The sequence below is a fragment of the Prunus mume genome, linkage group LG8 (genome assembly GCF_029339155.1).
Source record: "Prunus mume cultivar Tortuosa linkage group LG8, ASM2933915v1, whole genome shotgun sequence".
Taxonomy (NCBI): Eukaryota; Viridiplantae; Streptophyta; class Magnoliopsida; order Rosales; family Rosaceae; genus Prunus; species Prunus mume.
In genome coordinates this window covers 16,797,616-16,816,042 of record NC_142705.1, presented here as the reverse complement: position 1 = coordinate 16,816,042, position 18,427 = coordinate 16,797,616, and the positions used below count along the sequence as shown (strand labels likewise).

At 38.2% G+C, this 18,427-nt stretch overlaps 1 protein-coding gene and 2 pseudogenes across 1 annotated transcript; 2 read left to right on the top strand and 1 right to left on the bottom strand.

The window, feature by feature from the left end:
* Positions 1–4,413: 4,413 nt before the first annotated feature.
* LOC148914876 (uncharacterized) lies at positions 4,414–7,585 on the top strand (annotated as a pseudogene).
* Positions 7,586–10,406: 2,821 nt separating this feature from the next.
* LOC148914875 (uncharacterized) lies at positions 10,407–12,064 on the top strand (annotated as a pseudogene).
* Positions 12,065–13,436: 1,372 nt separating this feature from the next.
* Positions 13,437–15,423, bottom strand: LOC103342960 (large ribosomal subunit protein eL15z-like). The gene is made up of 4 exons (XM_008246624.3): positions 15,405–15,423; positions 14,695–14,861; positions 14,030–14,227; positions 13,437–13,874 (listed from the first exon to the last, which is right to left on the bottom strand). Exons 1-4 carry the CDS (start codon positions 15,406–15,408, stop codon positions 13,629–13,631), a joined length of 615 nt encoding a protein of 204 aa, XP_008244846.1. The 5' UTR covers positions 15,409–15,423; the 3' UTR covers positions 13,437–13,628.
* Between the last annotated feature and the right edge of the window lie 3,004 nt (positions 15,424–18,427).

The window sequence follows — 18,427 nt, the reverse complement described above, 5'->3', positions numbered from 1 at the left end:
TTTAAGTCCCTTATCTAAGGGTATGGAGCCATAGTCGTCTAGGTATATAGCATGTCGTGAAAAAAAGAGACTTATAGGGTCACGACTCTCATCCTCTTTCATCTTCCTCTTCATCACACACAACAAAACCAACCTACAACAACTACTCAAACTCTCTCTTGCTCTTCATCAAACGTAGCAAGCAACTTCTCTTACCCTTCATTACTATCATTCATGGATGGTAGGATATATGATGTGAAATGGAGGCGCCTTGATGGAATAGCGAGAATGGAGAAAAAGGCATAAGAAAAGAAGAAAGAAATATAAGACGACGAAAAACATGAGGCATCCAAGTCTAAGGGTGAGAGCTCTATGAGTGGAGACAGAAGTGAGAGGAAGTAAAAATACATGAGTGTTTTGTGTGATGTGTGATAATAATTTATTCACTTGTATTGTATGTTTAATTATGTCAACTCATTGCAGTATCTCCTCTTGTCACAAGTCTTCTTCTTCCTCTCTATGTTGCACAAAATTTCATACTCAATCTGAGAAGTTGATTGATAACAACGGCCACCCACTCATCAATAAGTTAATTTTTTTAATTATGTTTATGAATAAATAACCACACCCTTCTTCCTCTTCATCACACACATCGAGCAACTACTCTTACTCTTCATTATCATCATTCTTGGATAGTAGGATAAGTGATGCAGAATGGAGGCGTCTTGATAGAATAGCAAGAATGGAGAAAAAGGCATAAGAAAAGAAGAAAGAAAAAGAAGACAAAGAAAAAAAGTGAGGCCGCCAATTTTAAGGGTGAGAGCTCATGGAGTGGAGGCAGAAGTGAGAATATGTATAAATGCATGAGTGTTTTGTGTGATAATAATTATGTTAGCTCACTACAGCGACTCTTCGTGTTACACGTCTTCTTCTTTCTCTTGATGCTCCTCAAAATTTCATACTCATTATGAGAAGTTGATTGATAACAACAACCGCCCACTCATCAGTAAGTTAATTTATTTAATTACATTTATGAATAAATAACCCCACTCCTCTTCCTCTTCATCACATACAACAAAACCAACCTGCAGCAACTACTCAAACTCTTTCTTCTTCTTCATCAAACACAGCAAGCAACTTCTCTTACCTTTCATTATCATCATTCATAGATGGTAGTAAAGGTGTCAAACGATTCAGGCCGGGCCGACCCATCCCATTTAAACTCATACTTTTTACGTTTTCGTGCCGGGCTAGGCCGTCCCATTTAATTTATCAGGACATGCCATGCTGGCATATTTAGTAAAATCATTGATTCCAATCTGGCCCAAAGCCCATGTCCACATTGAAATGGGCTAGGCTGGGCTCATGTCGTGCCCGTGCTCGTGCTGTACTCGGGCCCAATAACCAACCCATTTAATTTGAATTTTTTTCGCTTGATTTTTTTTTTCCACTAGATAATTCAAATTATAAATATTAAAAATATAATTAGAGGCAAGAAATGATGAACTATTTGAAAATTTTAATCAATCAAACATCCAAACATTATGAAAGGGCGAAGGGCAAAAAGTGTCCAACGCCACAAAGTCCACTTCAACTTTTCATCTTTAAACAACTTATTATTTTATATGCGAAGAAATGTCTTGCTTTGATGAATGACATACAATTAAATCGATGTCTAGCACATATATATTTTGATGTATGGTTGATTGGCTTTAAGTGCAAGTGGGGGATTGTTGGAAATATGCCTTAAAAGCCAAATCATGAGAAGAAATCTTTTAAGGATATTTCAGTTCACTAGCTATCGAAGTTAAATCATAAGGGCGATAGTATCATTTCAGATAAAAGTTTCATTAATAGTTAAGTTATCTGAACGACAAGTCCATGGGCTATGAGACGAGGAAAGTGATCTAAATAAGTTAAATCCATGAGACCCTTCCCCTCAAGCTCATACCCTAAAGTGTTCCTAGCCATATTATCGTACAACTGGGCATTGATAATCCGTAAAGACCGGCACACACTATATCTGCTCAATTGGGAGGATGACTAGTATCAAATCATTTGTGTATGGACAATATGATAGGTATATCGATGCTCATTATAGAATTAGTACACTGAACGCACTCAATTGAGAAATCTTGTATGGAAGTTTTATCCACATATCAAACAAGATTTCTATAATTGAAATAATGCAAAGTTAGTCCTTAGACCTTAGGCAACATGGTTGTCTTATGGAAGCGTCTTGGACTTATGATCATATTGAATAGTCAAGTTATTTTGAAGGCATGACTCCAATGTATGGTCGGGGCTCTCGATTAATTCATTGAGGAATGTGAGTGTATAACAAGTGATCTTGATTTCCTGTAAAGGGATAGAATACTCTAAGATATGATTCGGGAATCTCTAGCTAGGGTATGAGCACTACTATGTTTTCCTATTAGCGCGATCGCATTTTGCGCGATGAAGTAATATTCGTCGCGCAAGAGATAAATATGCGACGGAAAAACACATTTGTCGCGCAAACTGTGAAAAAGATGCGCGACAAATTGAATCTGTCATGCAAGATAACTTTGAGCGACGCAAAATCTTCTCGTCGCGCAAAGGGAGAAAAAAAAACGCGGGAAAGTTTTTATAGCGCCAAAACCTTGCGTGACAATAAAAGTCGTCGCGTAAAACAATTTAGCGCGACGAAAAAAAGTTTGGTCGCGCAAAGTTATATAACAACCATCCAAATTTATCTCTGGCAACAAACACTTGCGCGACGACCAGAATCGTCGCAAAAGAGAACTTTTGCGCGACGATAAGGATGGTCGTCGCACAAGAAGTTGAGCTCATACCTTGCGCGACGGCTTCTTAATTTTGTGCGACAATAACGGCGAGGACACTTTGCGCGACGAAAAACTTTGCGTCGCGCAAAACTTGGATGTCGGCACGAAGTTGAGGGACGGAAGAAATTTTTGCGCAACGAAGTGTCGGTTTGCGCAACGGAAGTTTTCGTTTTTGAGCAACGAATAATGTCTTCGTCGCGCAAAACTCTTCTTCTTCATATGCTGGTTTCTGCCATTACGCAGACTTCCAAAAAAAAAAAAACTCTGCTCTGCCTCTGGATCTGCCACTTCGCTTATCTTTGGGAGTTGACTACGGTCATTAGGTATGTATTTGTAATCGTTAGTTTGAAAGTATTAATTTAAAGGGAGTTTCACTAAAACACCCAAAATGAGGGTTGAAATTATAAAAAAACCCAAGCACTATTTAAACATATAAACACACCCAAAACCCATCATTATACACACTCAAAACCCATTTATAAACACACCCAAAAAGTTGACTTTGGGGTTAATTTTGGGTGTGTTTCTATGTTTAAATAGTGCTTGGGTTTTTATAAATACATGTCTAGGATTAGGTTTTTTTATAAATTTGTATAATTTAAATTCACACTAACGCGATTAATTTCGTTGCCTTTAGGGATAATTGTAATTTGCGATTGGTGGAAAACGATTGAGAAGGTATTTGTTTATTTTAATATTTTTTGTTGTGAAATTTTATTTATATTATGTTGTTAAATTGTCCGTTACGTAGCACAATGTGTTGTGATGTACGAAGTTAATTGAAATTAACTTCGTACTTTGTTTTTTACTGTATTAAAACTTAGTTTCCCGTTCGAGATTAGTTGGATTTCGTGCATGGATGCGTAATGCATGACTGCGGTCCAATTAATTCTTGAATTGTCCCATATTTGGACAGTTTGATAATGCATAGTGTTGTCACGTAATCTACGGCTACAGGACTAGGTTTCGATTGTGGAAATTTCGGTGTCATCTCGACGTTCTTCGGGTGGTACGTAGGTATTTATATCTATGCCCACCTCAAGAACTGTATCGAGATGCTGCCGAAATCCTTCCACTTCGAAATCTAATCTCATGTAGCCGTAGGTTACGTGACAGGACTATGCATTCCCGAATGGGATAGGACCCTTACCGGAGGCATAAGGTGACATTATAACTTCGTATGAAGTTTTTGTGATTGTTGTGTCGTGATTGTGGTTCGAGGAATTATGAGCAGGCTGTGGATACAGAACCCGAATAGATGCGCAGACGAATACTTGGATGGAATCAAGGATTTCATTGAGTTTTCACGTAGACACAACCTGGTGCAACTAGAATCCGTTGTCCTTGTAGGAGGTGTAACAACACATTGTGGGAGACAATTGAAAATGTTGGATTTCATTTAGTAAGGAATGGAATGATTGAGACATATAGCATTTGGAACCTTCACAGGGAACAATTAGACAATGCTTCGTCTTCAAATGCCATAAGAGTGGACAATGTTGAACCTATTGTGGATCCTAATGAACAAGTGATGGATATTATAAACGATGTTTTCCTATTTGCATCGACGAACATCAATCAAGAAGGGGAAGATGACGTGCCTACACCAATGGACAGTGCAAAGTTCGAACAATATGAAAAACTGTTAAAAAATGACAACCAAGAGTTATACCCGGGGTGCAAGAGCTTTTCCGTTCTCACGGCCATTGTGGAGCTAATGCACGGAAGAATAAAATATTGTATGTCGAACTTGTGTTTCGATTACTTTTTTGGGGTTTTCAAGAGAATGCTTCCGACGGACAATTGTTTGCCGAAAGACCATAAACACGCGCAGAAGGTGTTGAATGGTCTTGGATTGGGTTATGAAAAAATTCACGCTTGCAAAAATAATTGCATGTTATTCTACAAAGAGTATGAAACATTGGATACATGCCCTATATGCAATCAGTCGAGGTTCAAAATGACATCTCAGAATAGAACGACTAAGATCCCACAAAAAGTCATGCGTTATCGCCTCTGAAACCTAGGCTTCAGCGATTGTATATGTCGACGCATACCGCCACAGACATGAGATGGCATAAGGAAAAACGAGTAGACGACGATGTGATGCGGCATCCTGCAGATGGGGAAGCATGGAAAGAGTTAGATCGAACGTTTCCTGACTTTGCTGCTGATCCTCGAAATGTTAGATTGGGACTTGCCACTGACGGATTCAATCCGTACGGGGTTCTAAACCAACACCACAACACTTGGCCGATTTTCGTATTTCCATATAATTTGCCGCCTTGGAAATGCATGAAAAAAGAGTACATGATGTTGACTGTTTTGATAACTGAGGATCCTGGCAGGTCAATCGATGTTTACTTAAGGCCGTTGGTTGATGAGCTCAAGGATTTATGGGCAAACAGTGGGCGCACGCACGATAAATCCACTGGGAAGATGTTCACTTTGCGGGCAGCAGTGATGTGGACTGTTAATGATTTTCCCGCATATGCAATGGTTTCTGGGTGGAGCACAAAGGGTTATATGGCATGCCCTATATGCAAGGAAGATGTAACTTCTAGTTGGCATGCTGAAAAAGTTTGTTATCTTGGTCATCGGAGATGGTTGCCATGGGACCACGAATGGCGGGAAAAGGATAAAGAGTTCGACGGGAACACAGAGCCTCGCCTTAGACCTAGAGAATGGTCTGGTGATGACATCTTGGAATTTTGCTCCGTTCGGCAAAACAGTTAGTCGGACCAGACCTTCTACACATATGAACTGGACGCACAAGTCTATATTTTTGAGCTCCCATATTGGTCGAAACTAAAATTGAGGCACAATCTCGACGTTATGCATGTTGAGAAAAATGTGTTTGACACTTTGATAGGTACGATTCTAGACATCGAGGGCAAGACAAAGGACACGATCAAAGCTCGTCTTGATTTGGAAAGAATGGGCATACAAAGAGGTTTATGGATGAACAGGGACGGTGATAAAGCTAGAAGGGATCTGACATTTTTTTCCATGAAACCGAATGACAAAAAAGAATTTCTAAAGTTTGTATCGTTGGTAAAGTTTCCCGATGGGTATGCTTCTAATATCGCGCGTTGCGTGAATGTTGACGGGGGTAAATTTACTGGACTTAAGAGCCATGATTGCCATGTGTTTATGCAACGGTTACTTCCTGTGGGTATTCGACACCTATTGCCGGAAGATGTAGTGAAGCCGATCATGTTGTTGTCCAGATTTTTTTCCCAACTTACGGTAAAAACATTGCGAAAGACGGACATGCATCAATTGCGCCATGGCATTGTCCAAGTCCTATGCAAGTTTGAGATGATATTCCCTCCAGCTTTCTTCACAAGTATGATCCACGTGATGGTTCATTTGCCAGAAAAGGCATTGCTTGCTGGTCCTGTCAACTATCGTTGGATGTATCCAATAGAAAGGTATATAATCCTCATCATTTGTTTATGCATCATTATCCACTTGAAAGGTATATTATCCTCATAATTTGTATCATATCGTTTTATTTTCGCAGGCTGCTTGGAGAGCTGAAAAAAATTGTATGCAACAGGGCGAAGCCCAAAGGGTCAATTATAGAGGCTTGGGTTCAATATGAGTCGCTTACTTTATGTGGAATGTATTTACAAGATGTGGACACAACTTTCAATCGTCCTCAATGCAATAATGACGGAGGTGTGAGAAATGAGAAACTTTCTGTTTTTGCCCAAAGAGCATGACCATTTGGAGATCCTGTACGAGGAGAGTCGTTTTCCATAAATGACATGCAGGTAGCACATTGGTTCGTACTGAACAATTGTGATGAGATAATGGCATACTTAGATGAGCATGAAGAGATGATGAAGTGAGAACATCCATCACATTTGTATGCCACGAAACACCGTGAATTGTTTCCACAATGGTTTTTGGAAACTGTAAGTTAAAAGTGTTTTGTAATTGAGATATATATTGTATTATTTAATGTTCTCAAATTAACATGTGAATATTTTTGTATAATATTAGGTCAATAAGTTGAAATCATCGAATTCCCCCACTTACAGTGAAGAGTTATATAACTTGGCGTTCGGCCCGATTCGGGCTGAATTGTTCTCGGGTTACCATGTTAACGGCATCAAGTTTTAAGGGGCTGCACGAGATGACAAGTTGTGTACGCAAAACAACGGTGTCCATGTCCTAGGTGGAGGCGAAAGTACGAACATTGATTTCTATGGCAAACTGACAACAGTCGTGCAATTGCTTTACAAAGACCGATACCAAGTGATCATGTTTAAGTGTCGATGGTTTGATACAAACCCAAATAGGCAGGGAAGTGTTAAAATCGACCATGTTTTAGTATCAGTGAACATTAACAAAACTTGGTATGATGACGACCCTTTCATTTTGGCAAACATTTAAAACAGATTGTGTATCTAGATGACCCTAAAGCCGGGAGCGGTTGGAAAGTTGTTCAACATATGGATCAGAGGAACGTGTATGCTATACCAGAACTAGACCCAACTGACAACGACGTCACTGACCAACGTTTGGAGTCTTCCATGGAAAATGATGCAGAAACACTTCGAGATACAAATGTTATACAAGAACCATTTCAGGTTCAAAGAGTGTCTTCAATCGAAATACCGATTCAGTCAATTACAATTAACCTCGGTGATCTTCCGCGATATGATGTTCCAGTGGGCCCGAACTACGAAAGTGATAAAGAGGAGGATTGGGAAACCGAAAGTGATGATAGCGACGATAACGAAGGTTATTCTAGCTCAGATGATGAATAATGCAATTTATTAGTGACTACCCATGTAAATAGTAAATTAAATTTTGTGTATTTTAATTATGGTAGTGTAAATATATATGTAACCCTCAGAATTATAAAAACAAGCAAAAATGTTTATCAAAATTCAAAATTTAATTTCGCTACAAATTCCCTTCCAATGAATGATGACTACCCATTTAATTTCTATTTTGTTGAATCAGATTATGAGTTTATATTTTTAGAGAGATATAAGTTATTTTTTTATTTTTTGTAACTAACATCGGAGTAGGCTTGAAAAAAGAAAAGCAATACCAATGTTCCCCCCCATAATTAACAAAATATTACAAAATATAACTTGCGCAAGAAAGGAGCAAATATAACTTGCGCGACGAATTACCCTTTTCGTCGCGCAAAATGAAGCATAGCTACTTATGACGTGGAAATGTACTATTGCGCGATGAAATGAATGCCATGTGACACGGATGTAACCTTCTTCGTTGCGCAAAATGTATATGCACCACGGATGTAACCTTCTTCGTCGCGCAAACCAAGTATATAAATCTTTTTCATTTAAAGAACAAATATGTTGACATTATATTATGAAGACCCTAGAAGTGTGTCATTGGGTTAATTTACGTGTAAAAATATTACATTGCGATATAAATAAATACACATATTATAACATGCATAAATTAACTATTTAGGTTTAGTAAATTTTGCATAGTCAAAGTCTAAAAAAGTAATCAAGTTGCTCAACGTAGTGTTAAAATAAGAATTTCAAGCGTAATCTCGTCACAAGTGCCCTAGAGTAGGCTTAAAGTTAGGGTTTGAGACTTGAGAGCGGTGTTGGAACAAGTTTATAAGTTAGAGTTTTTAATTTGAGACTTCAATTTTGGGTTCTAGAGGCTAAAATAAATTGTTGGAATACTAAAACAGTTTTACACCATTTTTGCCTATTTCAAACAAGTTTCCAGGTTTTTTAAATAATAGAAACTATTTTAAAAATACTTTTGAAAATTTAAAATAGTTTTTCAAGACCATAAAAGAATTAAATACTATTTATTCAGTCATTTCATAAATAAATTAAAAAAATTTAAAACTAATTCTTCACAAAATAAATAATACTAAAAACAAAATACAAATTACAAAAATTGAATTAAACTAAAATATTTTGGTTTTCCGAGAGATTTGCGTGACGGAATTAATTTCTACGTCGCGCAAGTTGTCCACATTTCCCGTTAGGGTTTAGGGTTTACGGATTTATTTCTGATAATCTTGAGCGACGAAACAAATTATTGTCGCGCGTAGCGTATTTGCGCTACGCAATTAATACCATTTGTCGCGCAAGATGTCGAAATTTTTGGCGGCTTAGGGTTTAGGATTTAGGGTTTAGGTTCTGAGAATCTTGCGACGAAATGTCATGTCGTCGCGCAGGTGTCGTTAATTTGATGATAAAAATATTACCTTGTACGACGCCATTATTTTTGTTGTCGCGCAACATATCATTGCGCGACGTAGTTTAGTTTTTCGTCGCGCAAGATGTCCAAAATATAGGCGGACCTTCGTGAAAAAATCTCGGTTTTTTATCTTTGTTATCGTCTCCAGATTCGAACCCTAGCTCGAACCCTCTCGGACTTGAACCTCGAACCCTAAACTCGATTTGAACCTTCAACCCTATCAGTTTAAATCCCGTTGAACCCTCTCACCCTCTCGATCAACCCTCTCGCCTCTCACCCTCTGCTTGAACCCTCGACCTCGCACCTCTCACTTCAACCCTCTCGTTCCCTCCTTCAACCTTCGAACCCTCTCACACCCTCTGAGCTCTCTCATTCAAGCCCTCTCAAACCCTCTCTCATTCGATCCTTTTCGTCAAATTGCTCGATTCTCAGGCTGACTCTCGCGTCTCAATATCAGGTATATCTCCTCTTCCTCTAATTGCTCTGGATCTGAATTTTGAATGAACAAAATTAGGGTTTTTTTTTTGTCCAAATTAAAATTTGGGTTTCATGAAATTATTTAGGAATTCGTTTTTAATTACGCTGTATTGTTTAGGTTCTGTTATTTGATGGAAATTAATTAAGGCTTTTATAATAATTGGGTTGTTTTTAGGTCTGTTGTTGGTTCGCATGTATTGTTTAGGTTTTGGTGGATGTGATTGTGAATGTTGATTAATTGGGGGATTGGGGCTTTGCTGGAAATTGGGACTTTTGCTGTTTAAGTGGTTGTTTTTAGGTTCTCTGTAGGTGATTCATTTGTCTGCTTGGTGTCGATTATGCATTCTGTGTTGCTGATTAGATGGATTGTTTTTAGGTTCTTTTTCGGTGTTATGCTGTTCAGTTCTTGAATGATTATTAATTGGTTATGTTTCTGCTGCTTCAAGGTTATCATTGCTGGTTACATTTTGGTGCATAAATGGTAGAATAGTATTATGCTGGTTATAGTTTTGTTAAACTGCATGTATTGGTTGCTGCTATTAGTTGTACAATTTAGCAAACTTTTTCAGTTTTCTCTCTTATTACGGTTTTACGCATTTTCTGATGCAGGAGCATGTATTAGGATAATTTGTTTTCCTATTAGTTTCATTTCTTGTTTAGGTTTTAATTTTGTTTGTCAATTGCGGTTTCTTATTGCAAGAGCATGTAATATATATATGCTTAGTCCTGAAGGTTGGTTAGGATATTTTGTGTTCTTCAATTAGTTCTTGCTTGTTCCGTTGTGCAGATGTCAAACCTAATTAGAAGTCGTAAGGCAGTGTCGGCTGCACAGAGTTCGCCTCCCGTCGCACCATCACCGCCACAGCTCAGCAGAGATGGACCACTTGCCGCTTGGTCCAAGGGTGTCCAATGCGTCGACGTCATCGGCGTCGTCGTGGCGCAACTGTTAGCGCCAGCGTCGCCATCGCCCACCCAAAGCACCTCGACACCATATCGACGACGCCTGCTGGGTCAGGGTCACAACCCGGTAAAGATTTCCTTCACCTCCAGTTCTTTTGGACCAATATTTTCTAGTTGCATATCTTATTTATTTAACATTCATTTCATATTTCTTTGCAGCGAAGAAGAACACTCGGGGGCCGTGTCGGCAATTGAAGACGGCGAAGGTCACTCGGGTGACCAACAGTCGTATCAACATTGAATACGACGAGCGGCATCGGGCAGCCTCGACGGCGGAATTGCATAGCTCTTTGGCCCACGACATTGGTCATGTCGTTCGGACCCATTGCCCTATGCAATGGAAGTCTTGGAAGGTCATACCTGACGAGGTCAAGATGGAGGTGCGCGAACATTTGTCGATATGTATCCTACATTTTATTTGTTTGTCCTTCAAATTTTATTTATTTATATGCCTGGTCTATAATGAATTTATTGCAGAGGAACTACAAGTTAGAGGACCTCGATGATGAGTCATTGGCGTACGTTAATAGACTTTTTGGTGAGAGGTACAAGCAGTGGAAGAGCGACTTGCACCACCATTTTCAGGCATTTGATGATCCGCAAATCGCTCTTGAAGAGGGTTGCCCGAAGGAGCTTGAGGGCCGGGAGGATAGTTGGGCGTGGTATTTTTATTTTTATATTAGTTGTTCAAACTTATGACATGTTTCTTACTAATGTTTATTTAATTTTTTCTATTTCATTTCAATTTCAACTGATGCGTTTATTTTTTGGGTAACAGAATAAGGCCACAGTAAATAAGGGCAATAGGAAGAAGAAGACTCTTCTCCACCATTCAGGTTCCAAGCCCTTCTCATATAGGATGGACGCACGACGACGGGTAATAATAAATTAGTTTTATATCCAATTTTGAATATGTAATTAATATTAATTTCTATTTTTCGTACTAACATTTTTCTTGTCTTGTTCAATTCAGGGGGGTCCAAATTCTCGGAGATTGACGTCTTTGGCAACGTTTATGTTCGACCTGGGAATGAGTTGGCCTAGTCCATTTATGTAAGTATTCTTTAATTTTAATTATTATATACGCATTCAAGTGTCATGGTTAATATATGAATGTTTTAATTAATTTTAATATTTTATGTTTTAATTCTGTAATTTTAATTAAACAGACGACGATGGTGGAGAGGAGCCAGTTGGTTCTTTAGGAGTCTGCCTCCCAATTTCCTCCCGATACTCCGCTCGAGTCATGCATCCTCCACAGGATGCGGGGTTTCAAATCTTGACGGAGACGTTGGATTAGACTCTCGGGAGGAGGCCCGGGACATATTGTCGAGGGATGGGAATGCCCAGTGGCGGGAACCTATACCCCATTCATCGTCCCGATCAAATGAGGTGATTGCTTTGACAGCGACGGTGGCCGAGCTTAAGGGTCAGATGTCTATGATTCTAGAGTCCCTTGCTTGGTCAGGCATTCCAATCCTGCAGTTTGGTTCCTCCTCGACCTCCCACCCCAACCTGGCTACCATACATACCCTGCCGACAATGCCCAGACGTCCGAGCCGCATCTCACAGACGACCACGTTGATTTTGGAACTTTATTCGATTAGTTTTTTATTTGTTATTACATTTTAACAATTTTTCTTGTAATTACATTTATATTATTTTATAACATTTCTTTTCTCTTCATTACGTTTGTTTAATGCAATTTTCTTTTATTGAAAAAAAAAAGATAAACCAAATTTTATATTTTAATTAACAAAATAAAAGAAACGGAAAATTAAATTTAAATAATAAAATATTTATTTTTGCGCGACGAAAACCTTTTGGTCGCGCAAATTAAAAATAAAAATTAAAATATTTTTTATTTTTGCGCGACGTTAAGTATTTCTGTCGCGCATATCTTTGTGCGACGAACATTTTCCGTCGCTCAAAGATTTGCGTAACAAAACTTTTTCGTCGCTCTAACTTTTTGCGACGAAAATTGCACGACAAAAATGTCCCGTCGCGCAAATTTTGCGTAACGAATATATTTTCGTAGCACAAATATTTGCGCGACGCAACATACTGCCGTCCCTGCACATTTTGTGCGACGAAGGCTAATCGACGAATGAAAGTTTTTTGTCGCGTAATGTCTTTCTTCACGAACTTCGCACGACGGATGCTGCGCGACGACTTTTCCGTCACGCTTACGTTTTGCGACTACATTCATCTTTACGCGACAGAATTGTTTTCGTCGCGCAAACTGTAAAATGTAGTAGTGGAGGTTTGATTGAGAAAGGAAGTTTCTAATCATGCCCAATTGAATCATATAAGATAAAAGAGATCACATTAGGGGTTTGACATGAATTCTGTATCCTATTAATGTGAACAAAAATATTGTAAAAAGAGAAGGACTTGTATTGCAATGTAATTCTAACTGAATGGGTTCTTCAACACATTTGTTTCTAGATCGTTAACCGTATTTTGTGGAAACCCTGAGAACGTTTCGTAACTGGGTCCTCACATAAGAGAGAATCAAACTGGAGTTCCAGATCCTGTGAACAAGAAATTAAGCTGCTTCTTGAGGCTGAGCACCTCGACTCCTTCCGTCGCTAACTGCTGCTTTAGGTTTTTGTGAAGCCTCCTCAAACTTCTTGTTCATGTGATCGGACGGACTCGTTTAATGTTTCTTTATATCTCCTTCGCATCCGAAAGGTATCTAACCTTGCTTGTCCCAGTCTATTATTTTATGATCAGCCGAATATTAAAATCTTTTGTTTTTTTTCTTCTAAAACTTCTTTATTATCAGAATTTCAGAATGCTAATAGTTGTCTTGCTCAGATTAGGTCAAGGTCATGAGAAGGGCCTGGACGCACCTGATCATGGCCACAGATTAGGTCAAAAAAAATTACAACATAATACGTTACGTATATTTTATTTGGGTCTGAAGAAATAAATAAAAAAAACTATTATATTAGGCACCAGCATCAGGGACTATCATCTTAGAAGGTAAACTATTCAAGATTTCAATTACCAAATTCATGACAAACATTGTCATCCTCAAAGTACCCAGAAACAACTTCCTCAAAAAACCCACACATAACACCAAGACAAGAGACTATCAAGAACCTATCCGCTACCAAACTCATGACATCTTAAGCCAGCGTAATGCGTAACGTAACATGACTGAACTCAACGGTACCGACGAAGGGAGAGGGTGGTGTTTCTCTTCCAAGTTGCTCTGCGAGATGGTCGTGCCTTGTGGTATAGGTGTCCCTTTCCACGCAATCCCCTGCACTTCTTTCCGGCCGAAGTCAGTCCACGAAGCTCCCTGTGCTTGTGAACAGGATTGCAGAGCCAGTTGATTCTTGGGTCATTTCGGATAGCATTATGAGCAACATCAACCAGGATTACCTCAAAGTACTTGTAGGTCGAATCCTGCACCCATATAGATAGATTAGCAAAGAAGAATAAGCAAGTGCATCACCATGAAATAAAACTACCACCGAACCGGCCCAAAAAAGAAAGAAAAAGCAAAACAGGTACTGCAACCCAAGTACAAGAAGATATAGAAGTAAGAACTGAGTCACCACCTCATTGATCCAGTATGAATTCAGAACCCTAAGGCCTGCCAATTTGCGGCCAGCGCGCTCCTCGGCAACAGACCTTAAGCTGCGTTGAAACTTCAGCTGTGTCACACCTTGGTTTGTGGGCTTCCCATATACAATACCCTTGGAAACAGGCCTCTTGCGACCGCCACGCTTTACACGGACACGATAAACAACGTAACCCTGAAACACATTTTACTAGAACAATCAGCTAGAAGATCGTAACCTACTTAACTTAAACATGGCCGGGGAACAAAAGGTGCATGAAAAAATAACCTGTAAAATAAACAAAATATCATATCCAGACTGAAATAATTCACTTTATCGGATCAGGATAAAAGCAAGAGTCATCGAGAGATCTCCCTAGGTAAATGAAAATTGTTTGGTTTAGTACAGCAACTCTTAGAAAGCATCAAAACGCTGCTTCACACAAAAGGAAATATGCAGGCTCACTGAAACAATAATATCTAATTATGTATCATTAAGCGATGCATGAAAATTATAGACCCCTCTAGATATGCAGCAGATAGGCATATACAATACAAGTCAAAAGCCTGGACACCTATTAACCTAGGTCATGAAGTTAGATAAACATAATTTCAACAATGAGTTGCGTATAGGATGCGATCCATGAAATTATATATCATTACCTGCTTGGCCTTGTAACCCAAAAGACGAGCCTTGTCAGGGCGTGTGGGTCTTGTGACTCGGACAATTGAAGGATGCTGGCGATATTCCCAACAGCGCACCCTCTGGACAAACCTCATCACATCAGATTGCTTCTTCCTCCATAACTCCGTTGGATACTTGTAAAATCCTAGTATCACCAAAACAGAACAAAACCAAAGTTATATAATAGATCATCGTTGAAGGAAATGTCTGTGATATTTAAAACTAACTGCATCTCATCATCACAGTCTCAAACAATATCTTTTCCGTGCGTCTCAACTATAAAATAATGTAATTAATTTCGTGGAAATCAAACAAACATAACTTTAGTCATATACTACACCAAATCAAATACTACCAGCCTTGAAATGTTGCCTAAAAAGTGTAGGACAAAAGCAAAAGAGAATAAAAGATTTTTTGTTCCAGAATTTTTATCATTCACAACCATGAAAAACCAACAGCCTTAGTCACCGAAGCATCAGACAAATACCAACCCAGTTACAATAAAGTGTCCATTTATATCGAAATTCAACTTTTATTTTTCTGCTTTCATTAGCCATTACTGGGATTTACAAACCAAATAAACGCTAGGCGCACAACATTCCAAAAAAATCAAATGCATATAAAACAGATTCGGATAAAGTGTCACTGAAAACGAGAGAGAGAGAGAGAGAGAGAGAGAGAGAGGTACCCATTGTATAGCAATGAGCTACAATGCTCAGGCTTCGGCAGTGGGGCTAGGGCTTTCACCACGCAGAACTAGGGTTTGTGAAGAAAACAGAAATTTATAGTGTGGTGGAAGTGGTCGTGGACTTCTAATCTGGCCCGTCCATTTCCTACGAAACCCTAATATTAAATGGTCCCGAGACGACGGCGTGTCGCGTCCCAAAAAACGACAGCGTCTTTTTCGGCTCTTAAATCAATGAACCCAAAATCTTGGAGCCCAAATCCATGACAAAAACATGGTTCCAAAGGGGAGGGTCTCACGTGTATGCTAATTTGGACCCTATGTTTTTTTTTTTTTTTTTTTGGGTCTGAAGGTTTGGACAGTTTATGCGCTGCTCAGTCAGACAAAAAGGACATTTAGAAATCAGATGACCAAGAAGACAGCAACGCAATTGCACAAGAAGCTAGCCATTAATTGTTGAGTGAGGAACAAAAGCGTGTGGAGTAGGTCACACCTCTCCTGCCCATCAGTTCTCTCCACTTGCTTTCTCACTCCTTTCTTGAAAAGCTTTGGTGCGGCTCCTCCCCATGTGTTTCTTCCAACATCTTTTATCATTTGTTTATTTTTATATTCTTACCATTTTCCAACTCATATCATATGGTATTAATTTCAATACATATTCACCTACTCATATGACCGTATTATATTTTTCATCTTTTATATTATAACACGTAAACAAGTTATACCATATGATCGGACTCCAATAGCTCGTCGGTGTTGAAGGCCAGATCTGATGAGGTCGGGGTTTAGAGTGACATGCTGGGTTTTGAGCTGGATATGATATTGCGGCGTCGTATCAGGTGATGTGAAGGTGACGGTGGTATTGCTGCTGGGTTTGCCGAAGGATGAGGGGGTGGGGTGTCTTGATAAGTTTTGGAAGGAGAGAGAGGGGTTAGATGGATGGGGGAGGTTGGCCAGTGCAGCTGGGTTTTGGGGCGGGGGTGGTGATTGCTTGGGATGGGAATAGTGTTGGGATTAATGGGTGGGCTTGGGTTTTTTTTGTTTTTTGTTTTATTTAACTTTTCTTCATTTTAGTTATCAAAATCTTAATATAGGAGGGTAGAGTAGGAAAAAGAAAAAAATAATAATAATAAGATTGATTAGAAAGTATTAAAAAGCAAAAAGGAGTGTAAGCGGAGAAAATGGGAGTGGGAAAATCACTTCCCTTATATTATAACACGTAAACAAGTTATATCATATGATCGGACTCCAATACACCGCTGTAATTACTCATGTTTTAGTTTTTTTTTTTCTGTACAAAATGATATTTTAAACTATTCTAATATACGAGGAAGGGAATCGAACTCAAGCGCAAGAAGGTGAGCAGACTACAAGCCCGTGCTTGAGCGAGGGTCGATTCAGAAAGGTAGAGGGCTCTTTCATTAACCAAACTGGTTGATCATTTTCTCTTCCGTTAATCAAACCAAAGACTTCAGTAGACTTCGAATTGGTTAACCTAACATTCGGTTCGGATTGATTCAGTAGGCTGATAGTACAATAATAAAAACATACTAATGAAAATACAATTTATAATAATTTCACATAACATAAGTTCTTAAACAAATACACCAAATTATCCTTGTAAAATATAAAAATCCAATAGTCTAATTCATTCAAGTACAAATCAAATAACTTGGTTTTAAAGTTACAAACAAACATGAAAAATACATAATATTAAGAAAAGAGGCCTAGTAATCCTCAACCCATATCTGATTACCATATATGTACACTATATATTATGAAAAATACATACATACACTATATATTGTCTAAAAATCTATTACCATATCAAGGACATGGTATGTTCTGTTGTGAGAGATGTTGATGAGATTGGTGTAATTGACCATATATCTTTATGAAATAAAATTAAAATAAAATAAATAAAAGTATACAAAGCTGTAATTTATTAATGCGAGCGAGCTACCTGGGATCATATGTGATGTCTTTATATGAATCCAAAAGTAACTTTCGTATACAACAGAACACAAATGTGGGCACAAAATCATGCATATTTATGTGTTTATAAGGTAACCGTGCATTTTCTATAATGTAATCATGCATCTGGCTTTCTTCTTTGTTTACCTCGAAAAATTTGAAGAATATACATTGTCTATTATAGAAGATTCATGTGCTTCAAAACCTGGCAATGATGACAAAGCAAATGTGCAATTGACTTCATGTCAATCACAGCTTTGTATTTATTTAGGGCATGTTTACATATCAATAATGGAGAAAGTAAGGAATCAGAGAATTTAGGAATCGGGGAAGTACTAAATCGGTATGGGAAGAATCATTCTCATTAAGCTATTTACTAAACATATGAAATTAACAAAGGAATGGGGTTGATTCTCATTGTTATTGTTTATTCATTTTCATGAATCAGAATCCAAATTAATTTGATTACTAAAATGCCCTGCACATTTTCACCACGACACATATATAATTTTTAAATTGGCCAAGGAGACTAAACCAGTAAGGCGGTGTAAACATGAGGAATTAATATGTTCAACAAGATAAATAGCAACAACCCAATTCAATGATAATGTTAATAACACCTTTGTCCAGAGTCAATTTCAAACAAAAAAATAAACTCCAATAAATATATGTATTTTTCACTTATGTAAATAGTAAACAATCAAATAATAATAACCTACATAATCTTCATAGTACCAAAAAAAAGAGATATAATCTCCACAAAAGTCATTCACCCATTACTCATCAATCACAATCACAGTAAGACATGCTCCATAAGATTAAATATCTTTTTTTTCTTCATCAATCATGGTAAAGAAGACCCTCAGCAAATCGTGCTCTTTGGCTATATATATATATATATATATATATATATATGCATTGAAAAAGAAGTTGGGGGGTATCTTTGAACTTCTTGACGTGAGTTTTTTCTTTTTCTTTTTAAGGGTGCAGGGTGTTTTGAAATTGTGGTAAAGTGGTAAAGGTATTTTTGGAAGTTAATAAGGGAAAACAAG

Excerpts from the sequence above, each read along its gene's own strand:
- LOC103342960 (XM_008246624.3), bottom strand. Across the intron at positions 14,228-14,694 it reads TGGGTTACAAGGCCAAGCAG|GGTTACGTTGTTTATCGTGT; the intron begins GTAATGATATAT and ends AATGTGTTTCAG. Across the intron at positions 13,875-14,029 it reads ATTCATACTGGATCAATGAG|GATTCGACCTACAAGTACTT; the intron begins GTGGTGACTCAG and ends ATATGGGTGCAG.